Source organism: Anolis carolinensis, chromosome 2, assembly GCF_035594765.1.
Source record: "Anolis carolinensis isolate JA03-04 chromosome 2, rAnoCar3.1.pri, whole genome shotgun sequence".
NCBI lineage: Eukaryota > Metazoa > Chordata > Lepidosauria > Squamata > Dactyloidae > Anolis > Anolis carolinensis.
Genome location: NC_085842.1, coordinates 157,397,049 through 157,416,285, shown reverse-complemented (window position 1 = coordinate 157,416,285; position 19,237 = coordinate 157,397,049). Strand labels below are relative to the sequence as shown.

The 19,237-nt window shown below is 42.0% G+C and overlaps 1 protein-coding gene across 3 annotated transcripts; it reads right to left on the bottom strand.

Moving 5' to 3' along the window:
* Positions 1 to 3,081: 3,081 nt before the first annotated feature.
* inpp1 (inositol polyphosphate-1-phosphatase) lies at positions 3,082 to 15,596 on the bottom strand. Of its 3 annotated transcripts, XM_062970917.1 has the most exons (7): positions 15,435 to 15,596; positions 13,616 to 13,731; positions 11,756 to 12,013; positions 10,986 to 11,046; positions 9,732 to 9,932; positions 8,225 to 8,399; positions 3,082 to 6,704 (listed from the first exon to the last, which is right to left on the bottom strand). In XM_062970917.1, exons 3-7 carry the CDS (start codon positions 11,957 to 11,959, stop codon positions 6,209 to 6,211), a joined length of 1,137 nt encoding a protein of 378 aa, XP_062826987.1. In that variant the 5' UTR covers positions 11,960 to 12,013; positions 13,616 to 13,731; positions 15,435 to 15,596; the 3' UTR covers positions 3,082 to 6,208. The 3 variants fall into 3 exon arrangements, with proteins under 3 accessions (XP_062826987.1, XP_062826988.1, XP_008102215.2); XM_062970918.1 differs by lacking the exon at positions 13,616 to 13,731 and having other exon boundaries at positions 15,259 to 15,596; XM_008104008.3 differs by lacking the exon at positions 13,616 to 13,731.
* Positions 15,597 to 19,237: the final 3,641 nt, after the last annotated feature.

Below are 19,237 nucleotides of genomic sequence, written 5' to 3'. Positions count from 1 at the left end.
TTGCCTTTTCCCTCTTCCCTATCAATCTCATTTTCCTTTTGTGCTATGCCATTCAGATTGTAAGTCTATTGACAACTTGATTTTATTGATATTATGTAAACTATTCCAAGAGCCTTTTTGACGAATGAACAGGCTACTGGCTCTTGGGATTTCTGACGCACAAAGTCATGAGGACAGGACATATCCTTTTAAAAATAAATTTCAAAGACAGAAGAGACAAAATTGTCAGGAGCCAAACCATATGTCAGTACTGAATTGTGTGTTTGCCTGGAAACATATACAACTTGTCCATTAGCAGAAAAGGAAATAATTTCTAAGCTGTCCAATTCATACTACCCATTTGTGTATTTCTATAGAAGGACTGTTCTTCATTTTGTAAAATAAACATATGAAAAATCTGATTATGCCCACCTCTTTGTTACCAGTCTCCCAGTTGAAAGAAAAAAAATATATCAGGCTAAAATGGAAATAGTCTGGCTGGGCTTTTTACATTATTAAAAACTCAGTCATCATGGATGACAGCTTGTGACTCCATTCTTCTCACCCAATTGCTAATACTGTACCAGTATCACCAAGTTGTAAGAACGATGGCTCCATCTGATGGCAGCAGTGTATATGGCAAATTATAGAATAGGAAGGAAATGAGTGGCATTTATTTTGTATCATTGGCCATGGATTTGGGTAACGTAAGAGTTGTCTACACTGTAGAATTAATGCAGTTTAGCATCACTTTAACTGCCATGGCACAATGCTATAGAATCATGGAAGTTGTGATGCATCAGCACTCTTTAGCAGGGAAGATTAATGACTTTATAAAACCACAACTTCCATGCTTCTATAGCAATGTAGATGTGCCCGAAGACATCTAAATTATGGAGGATAATAGAAATAACAGGACAGGCAGAGTTGGTATCTTCCTTTGCTGTGCTTGGCATGATTAGAAAACCAGGCTCCCATGCCAGATTGCTTGCATACAAGAGTGGAAAGATGATTTTGAAGGTCGTTTCCAAAGTCACATATCTCTATGTACTGCCTATTCCTTCCCAAGGGCTTTGTCTGCCTAATGGTGCATGGGATCCAAACCAAAGCCAATATTTGCAGCTTAGTCCTGCACTGGATCAACTAAATTCACCCAGAGTGAAACTGAAATAGCATACATTCCTAAGGGTGGCTATAAAGGAACAAGGTTCAACTTGGATGGAGGAGGCATGAAAATTGGAGGAAGGGCCATCAAAAATTTGAGATATACAAATGGCACCATATTACAATCAGAAAATGCAAAAACATCGAATGATTATTGAAGAAAGTCAAGGCAGAAAGTGTAAAGGTTTATGGTTCAAAAATAAAGATTGTGGGTGTTTTTACATAACTTTAAAGTAAATGAGGAAGGCACTGAAATAGTTCAAGGTTTTGCATAACTTGACTTAGGCCGCTTTCCCAAAGGGAGATTTCAGGAGACAATCCACTCCCTCCATACCTGCAAAGGTCCAGATTTGCAGGTATCTTTTAAACCTGAAATAAACCTTGATAATCAGGTTTGTTCCAGGCTGAAATGGATTAGCATGAAACATCATCTGCGTGCCTCAGGCTAATCCGCTTCCTATCCCATATTATGGAGCTGTGTAGGTGGGGCCTCAGTCCTGAATCAGAATGAAAATGCAGGAAAGAAATCAGAAGATGACTTGGATGGGAAGCTATGAAGAAGCTAGACAAGATCCTAAAGTATCAAGATGTATCATTGATTACTAGGGTTAGGATGGTCCAAGCCATTGAACTGTCAGTTCCTAAATATGGTTGTGAAAGTTGGACAGGGAAGAGAGCAGATAGGAAGAAAATCAGCATGGGACAAAAGTGTGTCTTAGGGGCCCTTCCACACAGCCATATAACCCATTATATCATGGCAGATAATCCACAATATCTGCTTTGAACTGAGTTGCCAGAGTCCACACTGCCATATAATCCAGTTCAATGCGGATTTTATACAGCTGTGTGGAAGGGGTCTGAGAATCAAAGAAACACAATATTTAAAATGCAGAGTTTTTATCTGGTTTGATGATGGGTACAAATTTCTCTTGAGAATATATTGAAAATGTGATGAATATATTTATTGTAAGTTAATACATGACAGAAAAGAAAACTGGCATTTTGTTTTCCAAATATACAGTTTCTTTGTCAGTGTATTATGCTATGTTTAACATTAAAGATATACAGTACTGATTCAAAACAAAATAAAATCAGTGACTATTCTGAGTTCCAATCTTCGGTACATGTTATTGCTATGATACTACTATAAAAATTAAAATTATAAAACATATTCTGCCTCAAGACAACAAATATATTTTCCATCCAGAGTTAATTATGGAGATCACATTAAACAAATATGTATAACTTTGAACAACATGCCAGTGTGGTGTAAATATTTCGAGTATTGAACTACAAGTCTAGAAAACTAGGTAAAACTGATCAAGTCACACTCTCTCAGCCTCAGATGAAAGCAAAGGCCAACCCTCTCTGATTAAATCCTGCCAAGAAAACAGTATGACAGGGTTGCCATAAGTCAGAAACGACTTGAAGGCACACAACGACATTGGTATAAACAAATACAAATTTAGAAACGGTTTTTAATCATTTAGACAGAATTACAATGCCTTTCATCCAAATGGGGAAGATAATGAATTGCTGACTTGTTTGTGTGTTGTCTTCTGTTCAGAGGTTCACTTTTTTATCTCCTTGCTTTTGATTCTTCACTTTTAAATTAGACTCAGTATGCAACATGAAAGTTATGGAGCCCCCGGTGGCGCAATGGGTTAAACCCTTGTGCCGGCAGGACTGCTGACCGAAAGGTCAGCGTTTCTAATCCGGGAAATGGGGTGTGCTCCCATCTGTCAGCTCCAACTTCCCATGCGGGGACATGAGAGAAGCCTCCCACAGGATGGTAAAACATCTGGACGTCCCCTGGGCAACATCCTGGCAGACGGCCAATTCTCTCACACCAGAAGCGACTTGCAGTTTTTCGAGTCGCTCCTGACACAAAAAACCAAACAAACATGGGAGTTGTAGTTTTAGCTTTCTCTGCCAAGGAGCTACAAGTCCCAGGATTCCTCAGTATTGAGCCATGGCAGTTTAGGAGGTGTCAAATTGCATTAATTCTACAGTGTAGATGCACCCTTCGGCTGGACAGGGTTTCATATTAGGGTTTCCAGATTTCAAGCCTGAAACTTCTCCAGTCCTCTGAGTGAAAAATCTCAGTAAAGGAACACCACTTTGAAAACTATGTACATGCATTCTTTTCCTCATCTGTCAGACCTGTGGTCCTTTAACACTACACAATTATAGTGTGTAGCACCTTAACCTTCCTTCTTGTTTACAAGTTCCACTCAGTGCACTTTGCCCAGCTCATTTTATGTTTTTATAGCTGTGTTTTTCATGTGTTTTATAATGATCGTGATTTTTAATGCCTTTTAAATTTACTTGTGTGTTTTTGTAAAACCGTATACTGTATGCTGGTTTTATATCTGTAAGCTGCCCCGAGTCCCTCTGGGGAGATGGTGGCGGGGTACAAAAATAAAATTATTATTATTATTATTATTATTATTATTATTATAGCTGTCATTGCAGGATCCTGTGGCATCCTGGGGTTTGTACTCTGAGGAAGCACTGGCACTCTCTGGCTAAGAATTATAAATACACAAAACTGCAAATCCTGGAATTCCTTGGGATGAAACCATGGCAGTTCAAGTGGAGCCACAGTTCTTAAATGCTGAAATATTAAATGCAATTGTGGTTGGTGCTTAATGTCTCAGACTTACAGACACTGTCAGAACCTGTCCCCTGAGGCATGACAAGGGGTTCCCTAGGCAAAACCAAGTAGCAGAGGTGTTTTATTCATTTATTTTACCATTTTGGCATAGGGCTCTCAAAAGCAGATAATTGGAACTATCACCATGGGGGCAATGGCTAGGTAAATTATGGCTTCCTCCCTCCTCTTGGAATGCTTTTCATCATGCCACTTGCCAGTTCTGAAGAGATATTTCTAAACTACAAGATCTGCTTTAATTACGAAAATACAGAGACTGCTTTAATTCAAAACTTCTTAAACCAGGGGTCACGTTAATTGAATGTAGAGATGCTGAAAATCTTGACAGCAGTAAAAGGCTTATGAACATCACCTAGTAGCTATTTTAGACATTTCCATGAGTCTGTTAGCAACAATGCGGTGTTTATAGTGGACTATATAGAAAATACTTCAGCTGTACTTCATAAAAAGGAAAATCAGCTTGTGTTCAGGAAGTTTGTAAATGCTGATTTACTATTGGCAAATATTGTGCAAATATTTCTCAGGCGAAAAGGGGTCACAAGTTAAAAAAAATGTAAGAATCCCTGTTCTATCGTTAAAGGCTTTCATGACCAGACTTATTGGGTTGCTGTGAGTTTTCTGGGCCCTGCCATAGATGTGGGTGACACGTCAGGAGAAAATGCTTCTGGAACATGGCCATACAGCCTGGAAATCTCACAGCAACCCAGCCTGCATATAACTCTGGTTATAAAGAGCCATGAAATGGGAGTCATCACTTCACAAGATGGCAATTTCCTGGAGCCATATTTCCAGGATCATAGTATATATTTATACTAGCTGTGCCCGGCCACGCGTTGCTGTGGTGTTGTCTGGTGGTGTTGGTGTGAAATTGTTGAGGTAGTGGTGGTATTGAATGTCTGCTGTATGGTTGTCTTTATGTTTAGTATGCACACTGAAGTGGATTATATGGCAGCGTAGACTCAAGATAATCCAGTTCAAAGCAGATAATATAAGATTCTAAATGGGTTATATAGATGTGGAAGGGCCTTGAGTCTACACTGCCATATAATCCAGTGCAAATTAGATAATCTGTGGAAGAGGCCTAAGTGAGACCTAACTCTGCCTGTCCCCTGGGCTGAGTGGGTTGCTAGGAGACCAAGTGGGTGGAGCTTAGCCTTCAAACTGGCAGCAATTGGATAAAAACTATTATTCCTCTCCCTGTAATTAGGACTTTATTTTTCTTTTCTTTTTGTTGTATCAACCTAGAGCCGTGAATGATGGGTTGTGTTGTCAGACTTTGAGGTTGGGGGGCCTGTAGTTTTGTTGTTTTGTCTGCTGCCCTGATGCCATCACTCTTTTATATATATAGATTTATTTCCTATTTGTGCTATGACTTCTTCCAAAGACTCCCTGAGGATCTTCTATCCTTAGCGCTATCCAAAAACCTATCTAAATGGCTGGGTCCAGGCTGTTTGGAGGACTGTATCTTCCTATAGAAGTCTGCCAGTCTTTTCAGATTTTTGGGAGAGGCCTGGGGCATTAAGTAGGAATAAGGGAGAGGACTGCTTGGCGATAAGTCCCAGGCTTTGGGCCTCTCTCCATAGGGAGGCAGATGGCTCCTTCCTTCTGTCCTTTTGTCAGAAAGTGAATTTTATTCTATTCCAACAAGCATTTACGGGTTGACCTAAATGGGCTTCTAATGGGTGCTGTTTTGTTGATTTTTATCTTTGGTCTTTTAATGTGATTTTTAAATGGTTCTAATTCTATTGCAATTAACTAGGTCATTTAGTTTAATTGCATTTTAAGAACAACTTTTACATCATTTACTGATGTACTTGCATATATATGTTTTCACTTTTGTAAGCTGCCTTGAATTCCATTATTGGGTAAAAGGCAGGACACAAATGAACAAATAAGTAAGGGGGAAAAAGCCATTCCGAGCACGTCTTGTCAGAAAGGAGGACTAAAACCAGTTAATTGGTACAGACTCTCTCCACAGAGCTAGAAGAGATCTGAAGGACATCTTGACTTTCTTTCTAACACGAAGTAGAACTATCCATTTATAACCCCCCCAAAGAATCATATTCCAGTTACTGTGTACAACAACACAGAGGGCAAAAGCATCACAAAAGATTCACTCGTGTGATCCCACAAGACGAAACTGGCCAAGCATCACATTGTTAAGGATCTCGAGACCGTGTGGATTGAAACAAATGGAACAGAAAGAGCAAATGGCACAGATATGTACAATGTCCATGCCAAATGCTACTCCATGGTACCATATTGCCTCCATCCATAAGTGAAATAGATTGGTCCTATAAACACTAAGGATGTCATACAGTTCCTTGCCTGGTGATTACCTTCCTCCCCTAATATGAAGATGAGGGGCCTTGCCCATCTGGAGAAGGCACTTCAGAAGGCATCCTTGGCTGCCACCAAAGTGGCCATCACAGCCTCCAGGTGCTCTTGGGAGATGTAGGCCACCAGACCTCCTTGGTTGGCCCAGCGCTCAGCACCCACAGAGCCCTCCGCTGGCTTGTTGTAGGTCAGTCCAGGGAGCTCTTTGTGTTGCCCTGCCCGCCATGCCTGCAATGACAGCAAAAGATCCACAATGCCCCCACCTAGGGCACGCAAAATCGCATGGGGGCCACAGGAATCCCACTTGAAGGTGCTGCCCTCTGAGAGCACATAGGCATCTGCAAGGCCCAGGGCCACACACAGCATCTTGTACCCAGCCCCAGAGGCAAAGTAGAGCTGCTCCCCATAGAGAGGGGCCAGAGCCTTCTGCAGGGCTGGTTTCTCATTGCTGCTTAGCACCACGCGTGGGGAAGTCCGTAGTGGAGGCTGGCTAAGCGAGCTCAGGTTGGTGCCTTTGTAAGAGATGCCCCAATGATATTTGCTCTGCCACCTGAAAAGGAGAGTGGGAACAGTCCGTTAAAACTTATAAAAAAATGCAAAAAAAACTTTGAAAACCGTGCTGTAGGGTTCCAGGAGCTGTAGATGAAAGCAGTTTTTTTTCAAGTTCTGAAAAACATCACGAAATTAATAGTCCTTAGATGAGAGAGAAATTTGACAGCCACTCTTCCCCATCTCTTGCCAAGTCATTGATTGGGTCAAGGAATTTTGCCATTGTGTAAGACCGCTCTGGGTCCCCCTGGGGGAGAAGAGCGGTATATAAATAAAATAAAATAAAATAAAATAAACAAGTTGATTTACTTACAAATTTCATGTATTCAGCATATACCGTATATACTCGAGTATAAGCCGACCTGAATATAAGCCGAGGCACTTAATTTTACCACAAAAAAACTGGGAAAACTTTGACTCAAGTATAAGCCAAGAGTGGTAAATTTCAGAAATAAAAATAGATACCAATAACATTACATTAATTGAGGCATCAGTAGGTTAAATGTTTTTGAATATTTACATAAAGCTCAAATTTAAGATAAGACTGTCCAACTCTGATTAAATCATTATTCTCATCTTCCTCAATGTAAATGTGCTTATGTATTCTTTTAATAATAATAAGAGTAAAATAATACATGTAATAATAGAGTAAAATAGTAAATGTAATACTAATAATAATAATAAGATCAGAGTGAAATAATAAATGTATTAATAATAAAAATAGAGTAAAATAAATGTAATAGGAGCAACGATAATAGAGAAAAATAATAAACGTACCATATATTCTCGAGTACAAGCTGACCCAAATATAAGCCAACCAGAATCCTCATCTGAGTATAAGCCGAGGGGGGCTTTTTCAGTCTTAAAAAAAGGGCTGAAAAACTAGGCTTATTTATACTCAAATATATACAGTAGGTACATTTCTTATTGGTTGATAGTTTAAAGTCTTCTCTTCAGAGACTCTCTTCAGTCTATTACATTACTGAACATTGCGTGTAGCCAAGTGTGTGCTTGATGGACTTTATGTGTTTGGATGTTCTCTGTAGCTATGTCAGGAGATAAAGAAAGACATCCCATGTGCATGGCAGTAAAAAAAAAAAAGAATAACTTCTTCAAAACTAACATAAGCTAAACTTCACAGTATTAACCTTTGGATCAGGCCAAGATATGTGTCTGCTTGAGGTGCTGCCCCCAATCAAGGTATAAAAGCAATTTAGAAACTCTGGATGATAGTGCAGCCAACTAAAATGAATGACTCCTGCCAGAAGGTACCATAAAATTGTATTGAAGGACCTAGAAAATGCCTTTAAAATATCCCATCTAGCAATCTGCCTGGTTGTTAAAATTTCTATGGTAACTTCTGGGAGAAGAATACTATAAAATAGCCTGGAGGATATATTTTCTCTGATGTGGGAGGGTAAAAGTGTGGGTACCAGTCTCATGGTATGTGGGTTCTCTTGTGTGCACTGTGATGTATTTGTAAATACATATATGAGGAAACTTCTGTGGTGGTAGCATTACCTGTGTGTTTGAGGGTCTTCCTGGAAGAAAGGCTCATTGATGATACCTAGGACAGGTTCCCCTGAGTGACGATCGTACACCCCAATAAGCACCAATGCTGAGCGAAGCCCAGATGGATAGATGCCATCCACGGGCATCACATGGCCCCGCCCACGGATGTACTGATTGGTAGAATCTGGAGAGATAAAAAACCCATGAGATGAAACTTCTTTAACTTGCTGGAGCTCACATCTGGTCTACAATAAATCCTAGGAGGCATCTTTAAAGTAAAAGTGGTGGGTGATGGGAAACCCATCGGCTTGAAAGCCGCAACACTAGAAAAGAAAAGCAAATGGGTGGATCTGGTACAAGGCAGTTTCTGATGGTCAGCAAAAAGGGATTCCTCTCTGAAACTACTGGTCCAATCAAAAAAGGAGATACTGTTTTCCCAGGGCTCCCAAACCTGAAAAACCACAGTACAGTGCTTGAGCTGTTCATAAGGTGGTAGGAAAAATACAGCTCTCCATAGGTTTATGGACTGCAAATCTCAACAACTCTAGCCAGCATAGTCACAGGCAAGGAAGTAGAAATCCAGTAACAGAGAAGGGCGCATGGTTCATGTCCCTGATACTAAAGGTCCAAAGCTCATTCTCTCCCATGAAAGGACTGCCTCACTGAACACCAACAAAAGTGACCACCAAGGGTATAAGTTTTAGGTCATCACAATTCTCTGAGAAGTAAGCTTTTATTCTTCAGACATCTTTTCATTACACTCATCAGTTATACTGTTAGGGTTGAGACTTTTTAAAAATACAATGCAAGTATTCTTCACCTTTTAGAGATATTTTACTGAATGCAGTGGGTGAACAAGAAATCCACAGGAAAGTGAGGAGAAAACATCTGGCCATAATATGAAAGTGCTATCATGACAGCAGACAGCAACAGACTTTACATGCCAATGATCTGATTCAGAGCTTCTTAAACCTTTTTTTCACTTGAGAAATGTTGACATGACCCCAGATATATAAGTATATAAAATAGGTATAAAAACCAAACATTTACTGATAATAAACCAACATTTGCAACACTTGCTAAACAGGCTCATATCCTCTTCTATGAAGTACAGCTGGAGAATTTTCTGCAGAGTCCGCTGGAAACACTGCATGTTGTTGCTAACATATTTGTGTAGATGGGTGGTATTCTTAATTTTTTTTACTTTTGTCTAATCTTTTGTGATCTAATATTGAGCTAAGGGGATCCCATTTGGGAGCAGGACCCACAGGTTAGGAAGCAGTGATCTAATTTAATTTAAAGACAGGCTCTCTGTTATAAAATATGAGTTCACAGGTTCAGCAAGCATTCTCTGAAAAAGGGTTGAGGAACATGCAGTTTTCGAAATATTGTCAACATCTGGAGATGCAGACCAATATCTGGAGGCTCATATTTCTGCCCTCTATGCCACAAACTAAAGCCATATTTTCAGATAATTCGTGTCTCACACAGTAATTTCGCCCATTAGGTCACTTACCAATGGGGTCAATCCACACAGCTATGTTTTCTGTGGAGATTTCCACAGCCACTTCATCCACAGCTGGGTCTGAAAGCACCACCTCTTGATGAATGGCAGCAGCTAACAGGTCAGCAGCTGTCTGGTTCCGATCCAGGATTTTTTGCAGCAAGGCAGCTGTGTCCTCTTGGGTGGGGCAAACCTGGACCACCACAGTCTCCCCTACAAAGTATATAAAGCTCAGCCAACTAGACAACCTTTCCCTAGACCCCAATCTGGGGAAAACAAATAGTGTCCTCAACTATTATGAACAACTGGTAAATTACAGGTTGGACTGCAGTTTTATTTGGCCCGTTCAACTTACCTTTGGAGATGCAGGGGGACTGCTAGTACAAATACACTGGAGCAAGAAAGCATAATTAAAACAGACCAAGAGGAAACCTCTTTCTTCGGGAAAGTGTTTTATTGAAAAAAATTGAGATTGGATTTTTTTTTTGTCATGTCAGAAGTGACTTGAGAACATACTGCAAGTCACTTCTGATGTGAGAGAATTGGCCGTTTATAGAGACGTTGCCCAGAGGACGCCCAGAGGTGATACCATCCTGCTGGGAGGCTTCTCTCATGTCCCTGAAAGCTAGAGCTGACAGACGGGAGCTCGCCCCATCTTGCAAATTTGAACCAGCATTCTTCAGGTCAGCAGTTCAGCCGGCACAAGGGTTTAACCCATTGCACCACCGTGGCTCCAGATTGGAAATGAAAGAAGGAGAGTCAAAAATAAAGCATACCATTCCAAGCAGAGGTGGAAGCCAAAGAATGGGGCCAGAGATATATATATAGTAGGTTAAGGTTTTCCCCTCACATTAAGTCCAGTCGTGACCGACTCTGGGGGTTGGTGCTCATCTCCATTTCTAAGCCGAAGAGCCGGCGTTGTGCACAGACACCTCCAAGGTCATGTGGCCAGCATGACTGCATGGAGCGCCGTTACCTTCCCGCTGGAGCGGTACCTATTGATCTACTCACATTGGCATGTTTTCGAACTGCTAGGTTGGCAGGAACTGGGGCTAACAGTGGGTGCTCATTCTGCTCCTGGGATTTGAACCTGGCACCTTTCGGTCCGCAAGTTCAGCACGTCAGCGCTTTAATACACTGTGCCACCAGGGGCTCCTAATATATATAGATACAATCCTATTTAATCAAGGATTCAAGATAAAACAGACTGATACTTCCCTCCCCCACTGTTTCCACTCCCCAGTGTCCAAGGAAACCATCACTTACCAAGGCCATTTTCAAATTTGTTGGACTCTTCACCAAGAATATGATCTTCCAGTTCTGGAAACTGGGGGCAGAAACAATGTAAAATTAAGAAAAGGAAAGGTGAAATTGAGCTGAGTATGAAGAAAGTGAATATTATTTAATTTCTTGGCCGGTAAGTTCTAGCTTCCAACCCCACTCTGCCCACTGCACTGTCTTCTTGGTATTTTGCTATTCATGGGGACCACGGGGGTAAGGAAGTATCAAGCAAGAGAATGCAGCAATTGTTTGTACTTCTTCCTTTGTGCTCATCATTTCTAGGCATTATCACAGGCAGGACTGTAGCCATAATACTGAGTAGACAGAAAAAACAAGCAGACAGACATCTCTGTCAACTTGCTCACCCACTGTATTCCTTGTTGTTTTATTTTGCTTTGTTTTATCTGGGCTTGGCCCCATGTAAGCCGCCCCGAGTCCCCTAGGGGAGATGGAGGCGGGGTATAAATATAAATATATTATTATTATTATTATTATTATTATTATTATTATTATTATTATTATTATTATTAAGTACTGTACAATTAAACAGGAAATAACACTTTCAAACCACTTTTCAAATGTTGTTACATAGTGTAATTTAGAGGTAAGAAAGGGGGAAAAGAACTATGCTATCACCATCATGAGACAGAAGTTACTGCTTCTCTTGTTCTAACATCCACCCCAATCCTTGAATCAGAATAGCTTGGCGAGCGATACTCCCTACAGGAACCAGGGGCTCTTTGTACAGCACTTACCTCCTTTCCCACATCATGTTTGATGACTTCTTGGATCAACACATCTGCTAACGTCTTGAAGTCTTGCAGGAACTTCTTGTTCTTTTCTGCCCCTCGTTTCTCCTCAATGAGCAAGCTGAAGAGGGCTTCCTCCTGGCGACAGAGCTGGGCAATGTGGGCTGCCTTCTCTGATGCAGCAAGTAGGCTCTTCAGGAGAGCAGCCATGGTCTCAGTGGTCCCTGGACCAGCCTAGGTCTCTGAACTGATGTCTGCTGGTCCCTGCAAACAAAGAAACAATTGGAGGGAATGGGCATAAATGTCATGGCAGACGATGGTACACTGGGAAAAAATATTTTCCAGTTGTTTTCTCCCCACTCCTCATCTTATTAAACACTAGTCCAGGAAAGAGGAAGGAAGAGAAATGATATAAAAACAGAGGAGGAACGGAGAGAATAAGGCCTTCATTTTCTCATCCAAAACCCCATCCTGGCCAAGAAGCAATTAAACTGAAGACCTCAGAAGGTGGAACCAAGTTTATCAACAAAGACTTTTAATACTAAAATGCACAGCTGTGCTTAATACATTTTCAAGGAATCATAGTGTTGCAAGAGACCACAAGGGCCATCCAGGCCAACCCCCTGCTGTGCAGGACAAGCTGATTAAACTGGTCCATTTTTTCTTTGCCATGTTACCATGTGGAGAGAAAAAGTGGGGTATAAATAAACATAAGAATAAACATAATGATATCAACAAAGCTCTCAAAATTTTTGAATCATCTTAATATTCCCTCATAGAGGGCTGCCATATTAATTGTCCAAGTCAATCATCTTCCAGGACCCTTTGACAGGGAGAGCAGCAACCTATGGAGGATCTCTCTGGCAGAGGTTTCCATGGGATGTGGCCATGGCAGTTAAAATGGAATCACAATGCTATAATTGTACAGTGCAAGAACCTCAGGATTTAGCTCAAATGTTAAATGAGTGATCCAAGGTGCTGAACCACAAGGCTGCAATAAATAGAACATGTGTTTGTCAAAGGCTTTCATGGCTGGAATCACTGGGTTGCTGTGAGTTTTCCGGGCTGTATGGCCATGTTCTGGAAGTATTCTCCCCTGACATTTCGCTCACATCTATGGCAGGCATCCTCAGAGGCCTGCCATAAAACTCACAGCAACCCAATAAAGAGAACACCTTGGATAGCTCCTTATATGTTTAAAGTAAAAAACAAAAACAAAACCTAGAGCGGTTTTGTTACAGACATGAAAACCAAAAACTCAACCTTGATTTTTGCATTTTTATAAAGGACACAATTTTAGTATGCCATTGTATATGAGGCAACTTCAGCATCCACTGATTTTGGCATCCACAGGGGGTCCTGGAACCAAACCCCAGAAGCAGTGCCTAAAGATGCTTTATATCATCAGGGCCCAGTATCCTAGCATCCCTCTTTTGCTCTCATAACAAATCTGCAAAACAGTAAATCTGTAAAATAAGTGAGAATGAAAGGCAGTGAATGGTCAAAGGCTACTCAGCTAGCTTCACCCTGCAGCTGCCAAATGTGAAGCAACTCTAGCCATCTGCTCAGTCTCACATTATTAAAAAACCCCCCAATTAATTACAATTTATAACAGTACAGTAAAAGGAAGGGGGAAAACAAAACAGATAAAGAAAAAGAGAGAGAAGAAAAAAGGCTTTTGATCTTCCTCTGAGCAGTCATATGTCAATGTGCCTTCAAGTTACTTGTGGACCAACAGCCACAACATGAATTTCACAGGGTTTTCTTAGACAAGGAAAACTTACAGGTGCATTTCCCAGCTCCTTCTTCTGAAATACAGCCTACAACACCTTGTATTTCTTGGCGTTCTCCCATCTAAGTACTAACCATGAATGATCTTGCTTAACTTCTAATTTCAGACAGGATTTGTGCCATCAGGATAAAGCTTTCCAAACTGTGTGTTGTGACACGTCAGTGCCTCGGTTGCGGCGTGTAGGTGTCTCCTGTGAATGTAACACAGAACCTCGGAATCTATGTGTAATCAGCATGTATTTTTAAAAGATACATGAAAGGTTTCCATGAGATGTGTTGTGACCCAATACATCTTGTTGTTATAAGTTATGTATGTGTTTTTTTTTAATCTGTAAAGGAGTCGGTTTCACCTCCCATTTGCTAGCAAACTGAATGACTGTGTTTGAAATGATGCATGTCTAAAAAGTGTGCCATGAACATGAAATGTTTGAAAATCTCTGCTTTAGGATACATAGGTGAACTAAGCAGTTAAACATATAGACATATAATTACACTGTGTAACACATTTTTTGTTCCTGGGTTATAAATGTCATTTGCTAATTGGTTCTATCATAAGAACATGGATAAGAGAACTTCCTGTATTAGACTCAAGTGGAAACTTGCCTTGTATCTATTTGCAGCGCTCTTACCATTGTTCATATGTATCTTGCATTGCATTTAATTGGTCTTATCAGTTAATAAATCTGTTGGCAGTTGTGCACTTTTTACCGCTGAGCAAATTGGGTCTTTTGAATGTAATAAAGTTTTGACTGATTTGTTTATTTTTCTTCCTGGGTTATAAATGTCATCTCCTAATTGGTTCTATCATAAAAATGCGGACAAAGTTTATTAAACTGCAAAAACTTTGTTTTTGCAAAACACCCCGCAGCACATTGTGCTCTAGTTTTTCCATGAATATCTCATAGAGTCTCAACCAATTCAACATAGTTAAGGTAAAGAAAAAGGTTTCCCCTGACGTTAAGTCCAGTTGTGACCGACTCTGGGGCTTGGTGCTCATCTCCATTTCTAAGCCAAAGAGACAGCGTTGTCCATAGAGACTTCCAAGGTCATGTGGCCGGCATGACTGCATGGAGCGCTGTTACCTTCCCGCCGGAGCGGTACCTATTGGTCTACTCACATTTGCATGTTTTCAAACTGCTAGGTTGGCAGGAGCTGGGGCTAACAGCGGGGTGATCATTCCGCTCCCGGGATTTGAACCTGGGACCTTTTGGTCCGCAAGTTCAGCAGCTCAGCGCTTTAACACGCTGTGCCATCAGGGGCCCCTGATATATAGTTTGTGGCAGCTATAATAACGAAGTTTCTGGAGTAAAACAACCACTTTCAAAGTAAGCACTGTGCAATTAAATAGGAAATAACACTTTCAAACCAGGAACAGATTTTTCCCCCCCAAAATTTGTTACATAGTGTTATGTAACACTGAGTGCATCTATATCAGGCATGTGCAAACTTGGGCCCTCCAGGTGTTTTGGACTTCAACTCCCACAATTCCTAACAGCCTACCGGCATTTTGACCCCACTTTCACAGCTAAGGATTTCTGGGAGTTGCAGTTTTACAAGAGGCCTTGAGCTTTCCTTGCTGGGGCCTCCCTAAACTACAAACCTCAAGCTTCCATACCACTGAACCAAGGCAGGTAAACATCATTCTATACAGTGAGGCCCCTTTTCCTAGCGCCCACTCTGCTTCTCCCCAAAGGAATCAATGCTGCTAATCCTCAAACCTCCAACATTTTCCCTTCCACTATTGCCACGTCACGCGTGACGTCATCGCTGCCGGATCCACTGAACCCTTGCAGACGTCTGTTTCTCTTTCCTGAATCCGGGCAGAGGGAGAGAGGGCGGGCCAGTGGAGGGGCGTGCAGTCCCGGGGAAGAGAGCCCCTCGGCCTGCTCCTTACCGGATCTCGCCCGCGGCCTCCGTTCCTCGTTTCCACAGGCCTTCCCGGAGGCGGGCTCCCCGCCTCTCCTCCCGACCTGGGCGGGGATGGGCGCCTCCTCCGGCCTGCTCTCCTCTGGCTGAGCTCCCCCGCTTCCGGCCCACACCCGATGGGACTTGATGCAGGCAGGCAGTGAGTGCCACGACACTTGGCATCCTGGGAGTAGGCTGTTAGGAATTGTGGGAGTTGTAGTCCAAAACACCTGGAGGGCCGAAGTTTGCCCATGCCTCATCTAATGTGATATTGTCCTAGGACTCTGTCCAGACCTCCACTGGAAGCTGCCCATAGAATTGCTCTGGAAGGCCCAAACTTCTGAGAAAAACTTATTAGTGCCATGATTCTGCCACGACAACATTGTATGGAGTGTGTTGTCAAAGGCTTTCATGGCCGGAATCACCGGATTGTTGTGTGTTTTCTGGACTGTATGGCCATATTCCAGAAGCATTTTCTCCTGATGTTTTGCCCACATCTATGACAGGTATCCTCAGAAGTTGTGAGGTATATTGGGAGGTTTATCATGAGAAGACAGGAAAGCTTGGAGAAGAGAATGATGCTGGGGAAAAAGGAAGGAAAAAGGAAGAGGGGCCGACCAAAGGCAAGATGGATGGTATCCTTGCAGAGACTGGCTTGACCTTGAAGGACTTCTCTGGTTGGATTAGACTGCAGTGCCTTTCATGTTCCTTGATGTGTTTGGTGGTCCCTATGTAGACTTGTCCACAGCTGCATGGTATATTGTGTGGAATGCTGGGATTTGCAGTTTAGAATTCTCAGCCAAGGAGCTCCAATGCTTCCCCAAAGTACCTATCCCAGGTGTTCACATGATTAAACCATAGCAGTTAATGTGAAATCATAGTGTGATAACAATGTACTGTGATAGGGGCCTCTGTTTTCACTCTAAATACTTTTTGTGCAGCCACAGTGGGTCAAAGTATTTTCAAATCTCAGACTGTGCTGCCCTCTCCTGTTTTGTTGAATGTATTGTTCATAGATAAGAAGGAAGTGACATTGAGCTATATGTTTAGTATACTTTATACCAGGAGTCCTCAAATTTTTAGAGCAGAGGGCTGTCCACAATCCTTCAGACTGCTGAGGGGCCGAATTACCATTTTTTTTAAAAAAGCAAACAAATTCCTATGTACACTGCACATGTCCTATTTGTAGTGCAGAAAAACAACAACGATGAAAGAACAATACAATATTTAAAAATAAAAACAATTTTAACCAACATAAACCTATCAGGATTTCAATGGGAAGTGTGGGCCTGCTTTTGGCCAATGAGATAGTCAAGTTAATTAGTGGTGTTGTTGTTGTTGTTGTTGTTGTTGTGTGCCTTAAAAGCATTTCAGACTTTGGGTGAGCCTAAAACTGAGGACGGGGCCAGGTAAATTACCTTGGAGGGCCACATCTGGCCCACGGGGAGCCCTGCTGTATACAGTACTAGGCATGTGCAAATTTTGGCCCTCTAGGTGTTAGGAATTGTGGGAGTTGAAGTCAAAAACACCTGGAGGGCTGAAGTTTGCCCATGCCTGCTGTATACTATAAGTTTGATTCTACATGCTGAAAGTCTTATAAGCTGCAATTTGTGTTGGATGGTAGAGTGGTAAGCCTGTAGGCCAAGACATGAATAAAGACTGAGATTATACATACTATATATATTGGTAATGTCATGTGTCTTTCAAATTTTTAATTTTAAACTGGCATTTCTTTGCTATAGAATTTGATTATTAGTAGTGAGACATATAATTCCACTGTCTGAAAGTCCGACTTTCAGGTTATTTTGGTGCTAGCTCCTTTCAACCTTGCCCAAAGCTATAGACCACAGTAGCTACAACAAAAAATAGTAACTTGTAGGAAATACAGGGGAACTCAAATGTTATACAAATAATGTAGTTGTGATGTATCTAATGAGGTACCCTAATCCCTGAAATCTTATTTCATTCACAGATTTGTTAGTCTTCACACATAGATTTCTTTGGGCATAATTGTAATTAAACAATAGTGTTCTTTCTCCTGCTCCAGACAGAGGTAATGCTGCAATCCTACACAAATATAACCCAATAGATTATTTCTGCCATTTCTAGATGTCCTAGTCATCTGTAAACCACATCAACAATTGGGCCACACAGTTTACAGAAAATGTACACACAGAGAGAGATGCCTACATGAAAACTCCAACCATCACCCAGGTCAAAAAAGAAGCACAATGAAAGCCCTGGCAGACTGTGCAAAAGGAATCTGTGAACCCCACCTCCTCCAATGGGAACTGAACCACCTAAACTGGGCTCTACAGGCCAATGGATACTCCACCACAGACATCAGAAGAGCTGCAAGAGCAAGCAACGAGAGCAAAGACAAAGATCCACCCATTCTCTCCTGACGTTTTACCCACATCTATGGCAAGCATCCTTGTAGGTTGTGAGGTCTGTTGGAAACTAGGCAAGTGACCTCACAACCTCTGAGACCTGAATGAAACGTCAGGAGAGAATGCTTCTGGAACAAGGCCACACAGTCTAGAAAACTCACAGCAACCCAGTGATTTCAGCCATGAAAGCTTTTGACAACAAATCCAATAGACGTTATTCCTGACTATAAATGCATAAGATTGCACTGGAAAGCAGGAAGTAATACTAGTTCTCCCATCAATGAAGGAGATAAATAGCAATAGTCGTGTGAGTGGGTGGGTATATGTGCCTTGAAGACTGATGGCGATCCCATACATTTCATAGGGTTTCCTTAGGGAAGGAATACTCAGAGGTGGTTTTGCTGCTTCCTTCCTCTGAAATATAGCCTGTAGCACCGGGGATTTATTGGCAGTTACCCATCCAAACAGACCAGGAGTGACCCTTCTTAGCTTTTAAGATCAGATGGGATCTGATGTCTTATTTAGAAATTTAAGTGTGTGTGAGCATGGTTTGAGATCTGAGTTTGGATTTCCACTGGGGCATAGAAACCCACTGGATGACCTTGGGCAAGTCACACTCTCTCAGCCTCAGAGGAAGCAATGGCAAACCCTCTCTGAACAGGGTTGCTGTGAGTTTTCTGGGCCTTATGACCATGTTCCGGAAGCATTCTCTCATGACGTTTCGCCCAGGCAGGCATCCTCAGAGATTGGGAGGTATGGTATATTGGAAACTAGTCAAGTGGGGTTTATCTAGGTAGGTAATGGTTTTCCCCTGACGTTAAGTCCAGTCGTGACCGACTCTGGGGGTTGGTGCTCATCTCCATTTCTAAGCCGAAGAGCCAGCGTTGTCCGTAGACACCTCCAAGGTCATGTGGCCGGCATGACTGCATGGAGCGCTGTTACCCTCCCGCCGGAGCGGTACCTATTTATCTACTCACATTTGCATGTTTTCGAACTGCTAGGTTGGCAGGAGCTGGGGCTAACAGTGGGCGCTCATTCCGCTCCCGGGATTTGAACCTGGGAAATTTCGGTCTGCAAGTTCAGCAGCTCAGCGCTTTAACACACTGCGCCACCACCAGGGTTTATCTATCTGTGGAATACTGTTCAGGGTGGGAGGAAGAACTCTTGTCTGTTGGAGGCAAGTGTGAATGTTGCAATTGGCCACCAATTGGAATTATGGAAGTTGTAGTTTGGGGGAGGCACTAACACTCTTTGGCAGAGATGGCTTTATAAAGCTGCAACTCCCATGATGTCATAGCATTGAGCCCAGCAGCTGAAGCTGTGTCAAAACACATTCATTCCATTGGCCGGCAATATTTGAGCGAGACAACCCTGACGTTGCTCCATCCACTTCCGTCCACGT